This window comes from Hydra vulgaris, chromosome 12 (genome assembly GCF_038396675.1).
Source record: "Hydra vulgaris chromosome 12, alternate assembly HydraT2T_AEP".
Lineage (NCBI taxonomy): Eukaryota > Metazoa > Cnidaria > Hydrozoa > Anthoathecata > Hydridae > Hydra > Hydra vulgaris.
The window spans coordinates 75,535,001-75,547,500 of record NC_088931.1 but is presented as its reverse complement, the minus strand read 5'-3'; the positions used below and the strand labels follow the sequence as shown (position 1 = coordinate 75,547,500).

Here is a 12,500-nt window from a genome sequence, read left to right as displayed (position 1 = left end):
TTATAAACATTAGCATTTAGCTAATTCCTGGTACTGCGGGTAACAGTAACATATATACTATATAGCTCTAGTTTATCTATTAAGCACTTTTTTAAGTATACAATATTATACATGATAATATAAAGATATTTTCTTTATTCATATATATACACTTAAGTATATATATATATACGTATATATATACATACACACATGACACATTTTGCTCTGACAGGATGGTCATTTTTAAGTTAGCTTGCACGATTTAAAAAGTTCATTTTTTTCTGCTGTTTAAATTAAAATAAAAATAGTGAAAAGAATGCTTTGAATAAACACTAGATAAAATAATTTAAATGAAATCTGGTAAAAAAAGGCCACATATAAAAATTACGCATCTTTTTATGCGCTTTGTAAAGTTTTTGTGGGCGTGTGGTAAGCATGAAAAAATTTAAGCGTGAAAGCGCTGGCTAAATGAAGAAGACTGATATGTATTTTATAGTTTAGTAATAAATTATACTATAAAAATAAACATTTTTTTTCATATATTAAAGGCCTAAGGAGCCACTCTAATTTAAAAGTTTGGAACCTTTTAAATTGTGAAATATAAAAATATATGTAGCGAATGATACTGACATTTAGTGCTTCAAAAGCTGTGGATTCGTATATGGATGATGTTTGTAAATTACTTCGCAGTACTGGTTTTAGTTCTAGTGCTAGCATTAAGCGACCACCAAAGTATCCAGAAGATTATTTCAAGTAGGAATTTTAAAGATTAGATTTTTTTAGAAAGGGTTATTGAGCTAATAAAGATTTTAATTCTTGATCTTTTAGGAGAGTCCAAATATCTGAAACATTTATTGAGATGCTTATAGGAAGACTTCGTTCAGATGATATTTACAACCAGGTTAATTTTTTATATTTATTCATACTTAAAAATGTAAATATTAGTTTGTAATTTAGAGATATGACCATGGTGAAGGCAACTTCAAAATGGCCAAGAATCTTTTGAAATACTTTTAGTATAAATTCTTTTTGTATAAAACCATTAATTTAATGATGGGTAAGGATAGGAAGAACTTGTAAACTTTGGATATATCTCTCTCCATTTTATATCTCAATCAGATGATGATATATGATCTATGATCACTTACTTTTTATATTCATACTTTATTTATAGGTAGCATCTTATCCATTACCTGAACATAGAAGTACTGCACTTGCTTCTCAAGCTTCAATTTTATATGTGATACTGTATTTTGCTCCTGATATTCTCCACAATCAACATGCCAAGATGAGAGAGATAATAGATAAGCACTTTCCTGATAACTGGGTTAGAAATATAGATGCTGCAGATGTTTGTTATATTATTCATTTTTATCTTTTCTTTAATAAAATAATTGATTTTTTAGGTTATTAATATTTATATGGGTATTGTTGTAAATTTATGTGAAATGTGGGAACCATATCGAGCTGCTCGTATTGCCTTGAACAACACTATTGAAATTCAGAATGTCAAAGAAACTGTAATTTTTAATTCATACTTTATTGTTTTGCCTTTGCAGTTTTTGGATTTTCATTTAAATACAAATTTAAAAAAAATGTTCTTTCATTCAGGCATCTCGTTTCATTAAAAAAGTTACTTCTCTCAATACTACGGTAAAATTGAGTTTTAATAATTCTTATGCGAAATGATGAATTATGTTAGCATATGCAATAAAAAATTGTAAAATTTGAATAGTTGTAATTTTTCGATTAAATTTTAAATGATCTTCACTATAGTAAATCACCTAATTAAATAATGATTAGTCAAGTAATAATAAAATCATAATTATTAAAGTTCAAATTTTTCCTAAACTTCAGTTTTATCTTTTAGATCAAAATTTTTATAAAAATTCATTTTTAATTAAAACAAAATTTGATTTTTTTAAAGTTTTGTTGACAAACTTTACAAACATATACTAACACTTATTTTTCATTTAGACATTATTTATTTATTATTATTTATTTAGACATTATTTATTTATTATTATTTATTTATTATTATTTATTTATTATTATTTATTTATTATTAATTATTTATTATTATTTATTTATCTATTTATTATCATTAATTATTATTTAGACATTAGGTTTTTTAAAAGAAGGTGTTTTAACTGAAGAACTTATTCTTGATAATATTCCAAAATTAATGAATGTTCTTCGTGAATGCAATACAACATATAGATGGTTGATGCTTCATACTGCTGAAGGAAGTAAAAAAATTTATAAGATATTTATAAAATTTATAAAATATTTTTATGTATTTTTTAATCTCTATTTTTATTTTAATAGTTGTCTCTTAAGATTTTGAACATATAAATTTTTGCATTATAATTCACAGTTTCAGATTTACATAAGAAATCAAAACAAATTCGTGATGCCATTATCACATGTGGTCATGATCCTGTTCTTTTATTCCAGCTTTTACTGAATACGTCCCATTTTGAATTTCTACTTAAAGAGGTTTTTATTTAATAAATATTTTATAGAAATAATGTATGATTATAAGTAGTTATAATATAAATAACTATGTTATAATTAAATATAATATTATTGTAAATAGTTATGTTATTTAGTCTGGCTGTAACTAAAGTATAATGATTATATATTTTATATTGTATTCTATATTTTATATTGTAATTATTTTAAAATACAAGTTAAAAGAATTTAAAAATATAAAAAAAGGCATTTAAACTGATTAAGGAAAGATCCATCATGCTCTCCTGTGTTGTATTGTATACTTCATTTGCAGCATACCTGTATACTGCTTCATTTGCAGTATACAGGTATAATGCAAATGAAGTAGTTATCTTAATAGCTCTTTAAAGACATTTGTTGGACATGTGTTATTTTCTGAAGAGTTTTAATGTACTATTATACGTATATTATGACTTTTTTTTCAACCCCATACTCCTGTACTGTAGTTTAGTTAGTAAAAACCGGTTTGCGTAGTTAAAAATCAATTTTTCAATGGCGGGGTGAACTTTTTTCAAAAGATATGCAAATAATAGTTCATTTTATGCTTTTTAGGTAAAAGTTCATCAAACTACAGTACAGGAGCATGGAGTTGAAAAAAAGTCATAACCCAAATGTATATATGTAATATAGAGTATGTTTCAATGTACTGGTACTATTTGTACTTTTAATAGTTTGTTTTTGTTAAAGAATTTTCATCTTTAATCATTTTTTCATGTTTCATCTTTTTACTCATTGAGTTAAAAATCCAATAGTATTGTATTTTACCTTTTCCCATCATTTTTCTTGTAATTAAATAGCCTTTCATAGTAACACTTGTGTATTGACTGGAATTTCTGGTGTTGGCGCATTCAATGTTAAATATTAATCTGTTTTTAAGTTTTTTTTTATGCAAATTGCTTTTATAAAATGTTGTAAAAATAAAAGTATTGCTGGTTTATATAAAAAATTTTTTTTTGGTCATCAATTTAGATATTCAAGCAGATGTTGTCAAGCAAAAAAATGAAATGGGAAAGCTGTAAAAAAGAATGTGTTGATAGAATGGATGAACTAAGTGAGGTTTTTAGTGGAACTAAACCTCTAACTAGAATTGAAAAAAATGGTAATTTATTTATTTATTGATGTTTATTTTTTATTTTTATTTAAAAACTTTTATTTTTAGTTTTATTTATAGTTTTTATTTGTTACGTGATTTTATAAACTTTATCAGAGAATCTAATGGCGTGGTTTAAAGAAATGTCTAAACAAATTGGTTCGCTTGATTATGATGATTCTACATCAGCTGGAAGAAAAATGATTCAGCTTATTCAAGCTCTTGAAGAAGTAAACTTTTGATTTTAAATTTCATAAACACTGTTGTTACTAAAGGCTACTTGATGGTATATAGGCGGCAAGACAAATCTATATTTTTTTTCTTAAGGATTAAGCCAAAATAAAGCATTTTATTTGATTTGGTTGTTTCTATATTTATTGGGGTAAGCAAAGCTAAATTGCTCTCCAAAAATATCCTCACTTCTAAGCTAAGTTTATATAAATTATAAGGCGACAATCGCACTTGCTACATTTTCACTAGATATTTTTAATTTAAGCCAAAAGACTACCGAAAACTGTTATTTAAGTCTTTATTTTTCTGAAATTAGTTAAAACAATATTTAATTTCCTTTTTTTTATTTTGATATTTTTGAAGTTTAAGATTTAACTTGTGGAAATCAAACTTTAATAGTTTATGTGGTTTATGATAGGTTTCCATAATGCCATTTTGTTGTTTAAATATGACATTACAGAAGAGTTAAAGCAATTATTCAAAACTGGATGCCTGGTCCTGGCATTACCCCGTTTTACAGATCAGTACTGATTGTTTATTGTGAAACTACTACTAAGAAAATTACAACCTATCAGGTTTTCATACCATACCATATCATACCATACCATAGAAAAGCATTTAAGAATTATGAGCTTCTTTAACCCTTATCAGAATTTAAAGTTGGGATTTTATATCAGAGTTTTCTTTTCCTAGGTAAGTTATCTATACCACCACTAAGGAGCCTTACCCTAATATAGAATCATTTTAGCATAACCAGGACCAGAATCTTAAAAATAAATAGTAAATAGTTCACTTTTTTTAAGAATATTTTCAGTATATTGTTTTTTGTTTCAAAACAATGCAAAAGTTTTTCAATCATAAATTGTTTTGTTTTTTAATAGGTACAGGAATTTCATCAGTTGGAATCAAATATGCAAGTTTTTCAATTTTTAGCAGACACTCGCAAGTACTTGCATCAAATGGTTCGTACAATAAACATTAAAGAAGAGGTGATTCAAATATTAAAAAATTTAAGATTCAAATTTTTTTGTTATCATCCTTAATATTATTGTTTTATCTTAAATATTCATTTTTATTTCTTTTACATCTTTATTATGTTTACACTGCTTATTTTTGTGATTTTTAAAGTTTTGTGAAACTTAAAAAAGAAGAATAATGATGAATAAAAAATAATTATTTTTGTTATTGTTGTGATGGAGATAAAATGCTTTCAAAAATATTAAATTGGTTAACAATATCCATAAATTTGGGTTTGAAAATAAAACATCATTGATGACATCATACTGATATAGCCATTTGGAGGAGCTACAGTACATACATTATCATCATTACATCAAATATGGGTTTGGGGAGGCAGTATATAGATATTAAAGACACTTATTGCTACAAAATCCTCTTTATCTAAAAAAGGTTCTAGATTAAAAATAAATGTTATATATATTATATATATATATATATATATATATATATATATATATATATATATATATATATATATATATATATATATATATATATACATATATACATATATAAATAAATTAAACTAACGATTTCTTTATGTTTGTTGAAGAAGTAAACCATGTTTACCTTTAAAACCATTTTTTACTATTTTATGATATTACCAATATTCCATTACAGGGAATAAAAGATATTGTTGTCAATTGCATAAATAGTAAAGCTAATCTTAAAATTTGTGATTTAAAAAAGCTTTTTAACTTTATAATATCTTAAACTTGTTTTCTATTCAATGGACAAATTTGTAATTCTCCCTTTTTACTTATTCTCCCTTAATACCTCTTATAAGAGGTATTTAGGGAGAATAAGTATCTTCTCTTAATGCCTCTTCTTGCTAATCTTTTCATAAGAAATTTTGCTGATAAATGGATCAAATTGTATAATAGAATAAAACCAGCATTTTACAAACATGTTGATGACATTTTTGCTGCTTTTCCATCAGAAAATCATGTCGATTTATTTTTAATAATAAATATTGTTATATTTCTTTTAACATGGAAGATTAATTGAAAATTTATTTTTCAAACTTAATAATTAAAAAAAAAAACAATTCCATAATTACTACTGTTTTTCCTAAGTAAATCTTTTCGGGACTTTGGACAATTTTTTTTAGTTTCACTTCATTTTCAAACAGAGTCAGTCTAGTAAAATGTTTAATCGATAGGATGTAAACATCTTTGTTTTAGTCATGATACTAACAAACTTTTTAAAGTTCTCAAATGCAACTTGTACCTGTTTTGATTGATTAAGAGAATCTCCTAATTTAGTATCTTAACAACATTTTAATGTGGTTAGAAAACCTACAAAGTTCTCATGTTTTTAAACTTCTTTATATTGGAAAAGTATTCAATTAAGGGGTCGTCTATAAAGTACGTACGCTCATAAGGGGGAGGGGGGAGGTCTTCAAAAAGCGTACGAAAGCGTATGGGGGTGGGAGGGTTCAATTTAAAAGTACGTACTTCGATTTTCTACTTTATCACAATTAACCAGCTAATCAATAGAAAAGTTACATTCTGACTAAAGGTTTTAGTTTGCCAAAAAGATGTATGGTATATGGAGTAGAAGGTATTGTTTCCCTCTATGCACACACATGTATGGGCGCCCTCAGAATTTTTTGATGTTCCAGATAGGACACTTCACACATTGTGCAAACTCCTAACTTAAGTTTATTTATACCTATGCCAAATGAGAAGGCCTTGCAAAATATCGTGATGGTGAAGGCCTGTGAACAAATAGCCCTAAAACGCTTGCCCTCTCCTGCCTATACCCATATATATATTATATATATATATATATATATAATATATATATATATATATATTATATATATATATATATATATATATATATATATACATATATATATATATATATATATATATATATATATATATATAATATATATATTTAAACAACTTTAAAAAGTATTCTACACAATAGAGTGCTCAATGTTCTTAAAAGAACAGAGCAATTATATAATAATATATAATATATATATATATATTATATATATATATATATATATATATATTATATATATATATATAATATATATATATATATATATATATATATATTATATATATAATATATATATATATATTATATATATTATATATATAATATATATCTATATTATATATATATATATATATATAATATATATATATATTATATATATATATATATAATATATATTATATATATATATATATATATGCATATATATATATATATATATATATATATATATATTTAAACAACTATAAATAGTATTATACACAATAGAGTGCTCAATGTTCTTAAAATTTTTATCGTTACTAATGAATTTCAACGAAAGATATATATACAAAAAAGCAAAAAATAAAAATTATTTTTTTACATGTTTACATCTTTAACAAAAAATTTAGACTATAATAATTATTTTCTTTTTTGCTTAGTAATGTTTTTAACAGAATTGCGGCATTGAAGAAAGCCTTGTTTTTTAAGCAAACAAAACTGTGACATCCATAGCTAGGAAGAGTTGATTCTTTAGTACGCAAACAAAACCACATCCAATGATATCTAAAATAAAGTAATTCCCTAAATTAATATCTCTAAAAAAAATATGATCTAACCAGTTTAATCTTGATATGAAAAAGATCAACATCCATCGAAGCAATCGGCTGGTTTTCATCATGTTGTGTAACCTTACAATGATAGATAAGATAAAATATATCAGATATATAAAATTAAAAAAAAAATTAAGGCTAACATATAACTAATGTATAATAAATTAACATCTAACTGTTATTACTAAATTAATAAATATAATCTTGAGGTCTTTAAAATAAACATCTACAGTAGCAAACTGCCATCATAGTTAAAACCTTGCAATAAAAGATAAATGGAAATATATTAGATATTTAGCACAATAACTGAAAAACCCATTACATATTAGAGAAGATAAGAATAACTAAAAAAAAAATTCAAAATCACTTAACTCCTGATACACAACACATATCCCATTACCAACAGAAAAATCGATAGAAGTCGACCCTTCAATACTTTTTAACCTGAAATTTAATAGATTTGATTATAAATTATAATAAAAAGAAAGTTATGTGTTAGCGTAACTATCTTGTAATGGCAGATGCCATTTGTCTAGAGTGTACTGATTTATTGTAATTAAACACTAACATCTCTCAATCCATGCAAGCAAAAGTCTGTCTTTCTGGGTAGAAACAATGCATAGCCATCATTATGATTAACATTAATAACATGAGCCAGGCAATTTTCCTTTGTCAAATAGTAAATGAGCTTTGGTTACCCATAGAACGTTGCAACTAGGTCAACCCTGGTTGTTGGATATCGGTAACTAACCGAGTGCCTAAAATTACATTTCTATATACATATATGTATACATAAAAACAAATTAAATAATTATAAATCTTTTCATAATCTTAAAAAAAGGGGAGGGTAGAGAATATGGTATACAATAGGCACTGTAAAATTTATTATAAAAAAAAAGATTACCCTACTATCTGTAAATAATATCTGTTAATGCAAGTTTATAAGACACACTTTTATTCAAAATAACATATACCTTATTATTACACATTTCTATTATGTTATCACCATATCACCACTTATTATGTCTGCAGAAAGTTGATATTTGCTCACATCATACTCAACACCATCATCATCTTCATTCTCTTTTGGTTTCCAATAAGAAACTATATATACATCACTTTTCTTCTTTTTAATGCTAAGAATTCTGCCATAGTATACATCCTGGCTGTTAGTGGCATTATCAAACCATATGTGACAAATACTTCTTCCAATAGCAGCTCCGATAAGAATTTCTTCAATATCCGAGGCCTCGTTATTTTTTAGGTCAGAAAACATTTCTTTTACCTGATCAGGCATGCAATTTTTTAATATTTTTTCTATCATTCTGCGTTCTTTGACTTCTTTTTTCTGAATTTTATCTGCCATTCGTTTTATCAATTCTAACTTCAGGTCATTATGACATTGCATATTTGTAAACCGTTTTTTTCTGGCATTAGAGATAGCCCATAATATCAACTTGTTTTGAATATCAGTTGGCTTTTTACATAGCAGAGCAGTTGTTTTCTTTTTGCAAGCACGAAACTTTGAAGAAAAAAAACAAAAAGTGGCATTTGGAGCTCCAAGGACCAGAAAGTAGCTTTCCAATTAAAGCTAAAACACACAACTCACAGATACTTTAGGTGAAAAAGTTAATAAGTAACAAAGAATAAACTTTGTTTATAATAGTCTTTTACAGCATTTACATGAACACCCTCCTGGGTTGTTGCATCAAAACCAAGTGTCAGATCTTTTGTTGTAAATGTTATCTCAGCAGCCTGTAAGTCTGAAAGCACACCAAGCTCACGCATCATTGTTCTACAGTTGTATGATGTGGAATTTGACTAAATCGATAGCCAGTATGTTCCCCAATTTTACGGAGCAGAGATGGCACACTATGTATAGGAACTTGGGACATAAGCATAAATGCTGAGTAGCATTTTTGGTGTTTTGTATTACTTGCTGAAGTTCCTCCAACTCTTCCTGTAAAATCAGTATGTCGTTTTGCAGTACATGAATTGCAGAATTTTTTTCAGCAAGTTGTTGGCTTAACATTGCCTTTTTATAAGAAAACTTACTTTGCGTGAATGTCAACTGTTGTTTCAAACAAAAAATTTGATTTTTAAGTTTTTTCAACTGTAAATTTAAAAACTTTTCTTTTAATTTTTTTCAAAATTAAAAGAAAAGTTTTTAAATTTACAGTTGAAAAAACTTAAAAATCAAATTAAAAGTCAAGAAATTATCTTTTCCTTACGAGTAATAACTTGATTTAGATATTTAAATCTGTATACTCTAGCCTTTACCTTATCTCTTAAATCTTTAATATCCTCTTTATGCTTTTTCTTCTTAATTGCCATTTCGTTTGCCAAAATGGTTAATCTCTTTCTTATAACCTTTTTTCTGAGACTCAACTGGTCAGCTCTCAAACTGCATAGTGGTTCACAAGAAGAGTTTTTTAGAGTAGGATGAGATAAAGGAGATAAATGATCACTGTTTGATACAGATGGAACACTGATTTTTTGAGCAAAAAATGAAGAACACATAGCAATGTCAATTGATTGTTTGTGATGTTTGTGCCACAGCAGATGTTGTTTTGTTTCAGATTTGGTATGCAAAGAGCATGTTGCAGATGTCAACAAATGGTTTCGAATTTCGTGAAAAATGGTTTACAAAGACTTTTGATGTTCTAACTAGTTGCAGAATCTGACTTATACAAATTTTGATGTTAAAATACTTACCTGTTAGTTCTACTTTATATGAATCGTTGTTGGTTGCAAATATATGCATTACATGCCCATTTCTACAACCAATATTTAAATGAGCTGGTATTGGAAAAAATAATAATATACAAATCATAATAAAATAATATAAAAAATCACCATTAATCTATAAAAAAAATTTTAAATATATGTATAATTTTTATATATCATATATAGCTTAAGATGGCTATATGGTAAATTATGGGTATGGAAAAAAGCTGAGAAAATGTTGTTGTTTTTTTTATGATTTTTATGCAGAACCATCATAAAAAAGTGTCATATAATTTTAATTTCAGCATTTTAAATTTTATTTTGCAGAATTTTGCCTTTAAACTAATTTTGGTGTGTGAAAAGAGTTAGCAATTTAGTCAAAAAAAAAAATTATTATATAACCACTTTAATTAATTATATTTGTTAGTTTTTGACTTTACAATTATAAAAAAGGAAAGCAAAATATTCTTAGTAGTAAAAGGCTATTAAAAAAATAAGTTTGTATAACAGTTCTAATAAAATATATCATTATTATGAATAAAAAATCAAATATACTGAATGCTCACCGTCAAAAACCGCCCCTCCCCCTAACACTATGTAACAGAAGTGGAAATACATACCTCCACTGCGCGGATTAATAGGGTATGTGGTCAGTAATATTTTTAAATGAAATTTAGCAGGCACATAGAAAATAAATCTATACAGTTGACTGAAAAATTTCAAATATGTACCAACATGCCTTCAATATCAATGCATCTCCGGAACAGAAACGAATTTTTAAAACTGAATAAAAATCACTGGTAACTGTAAAAAAACAACAGAATTTATAACAAAAAGTAACAATAACAGTAGCAGAAACAGTTTAATAAAGTGTAACAGTAACAGTAACACTAAAAGAGATGGAAATGGAACTGGAAAATTTCAAATATGTACCAACATGCCTTCAAAATCAATGCAGTTCCAGAACAGGAACGAAATTTTAAATAGCAATAAAAAAACTGAAAAATTTATTACACGTAAAAAAAACCCATAATTTATTCAAGATAAACATTCTACTTTTAATAAAGTCTAAGCTGATATAAAATTCTAAAAAAAAAGACAAATATATACATCCTTACCACACTGACTAAGCACTGACTAAGCACGCTGTGAAAAAAAAGGTCACAATTTTTTACTTTAAAATCGGTGCCATAAAAACCCAGATACGCACATACCTAATATATATATATATATATATATATATATATATATATATATAAATTAGTAAAAACACTTATCTATCTTTTATCTTCAACATAATGTTTCACCATCAGTAGGTTCATCAGGATGCTTCCTGATGAACCTACTTATGGTGAAACATTATGTTGAAGATAAAAGATAGATAAGTGTTTTTACTAATTTATTATTGCTTTGTTCTTTAGGGACATTGAGCACTCTATTTGTATAATTCACTGATATAATTTATATATATATATATATATATATATATATATATATATATATATATATATATATATATATATATATATATATATATATATATAGATATATATATATATATATATATATATATATATATTTATATATATATATATATATATATATATATATATATATTCATTATAATGAAGGTGTTGATAACAATTGGATTGGTTGGTGACTTAAGTTATGCCTGGGAGATAATGGATCGGTAAAGTATGTTTTCATTCTTTTATGAATGTTTCTCTTCCTTTAGAAAATTTATTTCTTTAGATTTACGCCTTTTTTTTTATTTCATTATGATAAATAAATTTTTTTTCTGATGTTTAGGATGATGGTTGATGATGGTTATTTTTATTATTGTTGATGTTCAGTATAATTACAATGTTTGATTGTATTTCCTTTTTTTATTAAGGTATACATTACTAATGCAGCAAGGAATTAAGAAGCAGCCTAATTTAGTCATTAAACTAAGAGCTACTTTTTTAAAGGTTTTTTTAATTATTTTAATTTTTGCTACTACACTAATCTATACAAAAGTTGCTACTCAGGGTGTGTATTGCACACAAATTCCTTACTCAAATTGTTGTAAAACAAGTTTTCATGTTAGATTTGCTTTTATAGCTATATATATTTCTATATATATAGTTTCTATATATATTTAGTTCTATTTGCAATAGAACTAAAATATTTGAATCAAACATGCAATAGAACTAAAGAAAAAAAAACTAAAAAGTATTGCTAATAATTTTCTAATTCTGTTAAATGTGAAAATAAATTTTAATTGAATTTTGCAGTGTGGCCAAATGTGGAAATTGTGAATCAAATTTAAATTTGTTTTAGATGGC

General features: G+C 25.5%; 1 protein-coding gene across 1 annotated transcript in view; it reads left to right on the top strand.

The window, feature by feature from the left end:
• Positions 1-12,500, top strand: part of LOC100208626 (WASH complex subunit 5) — a 59,337-nt gene that overhangs the window by 15,847 nt on the left and 30,990 nt on the right. The window contains exons 5-17 of the mRNA XM_065814465.1: positions 619-735; positions 811-883; positions 1,157-1,309; positions 1,389-1,502; positions 1,594-1,635; positions 2,102-2,231; positions 2,360-2,481; positions 3,466-3,595; positions 3,704-3,816; positions 4,699-4,806; positions 11,805-11,863; positions 12,068-12,143; positions 12,496-12,500. The exon at positions 12,496-12,500 is cut by the window's right edge and continues 106 nt beyond it. Coding sequence (XP_065670537.1) covers positions 619-735; positions 811-883; positions 1,157-1,309; positions 1,389-1,502; positions 1,594-1,635; positions 2,102-2,231; positions 2,360-2,481; positions 3,466-3,595; positions 3,704-3,816; positions 4,699-4,806; positions 11,805-11,863; positions 12,068-12,143; positions 12,496-12,500 — 1,242 coding nt within the window. The remainder of the gene's footprint in view (positions 1-618; positions 736-810; positions 884-1,156; positions 1,310-1,388; positions 1,503-1,593; positions 1,636-2,101; positions 2,232-2,359; positions 2,482-3,465; positions 3,596-3,703; positions 3,817-4,698; positions 4,807-11,804; positions 11,864-12,067; positions 12,144-12,495) is intronic.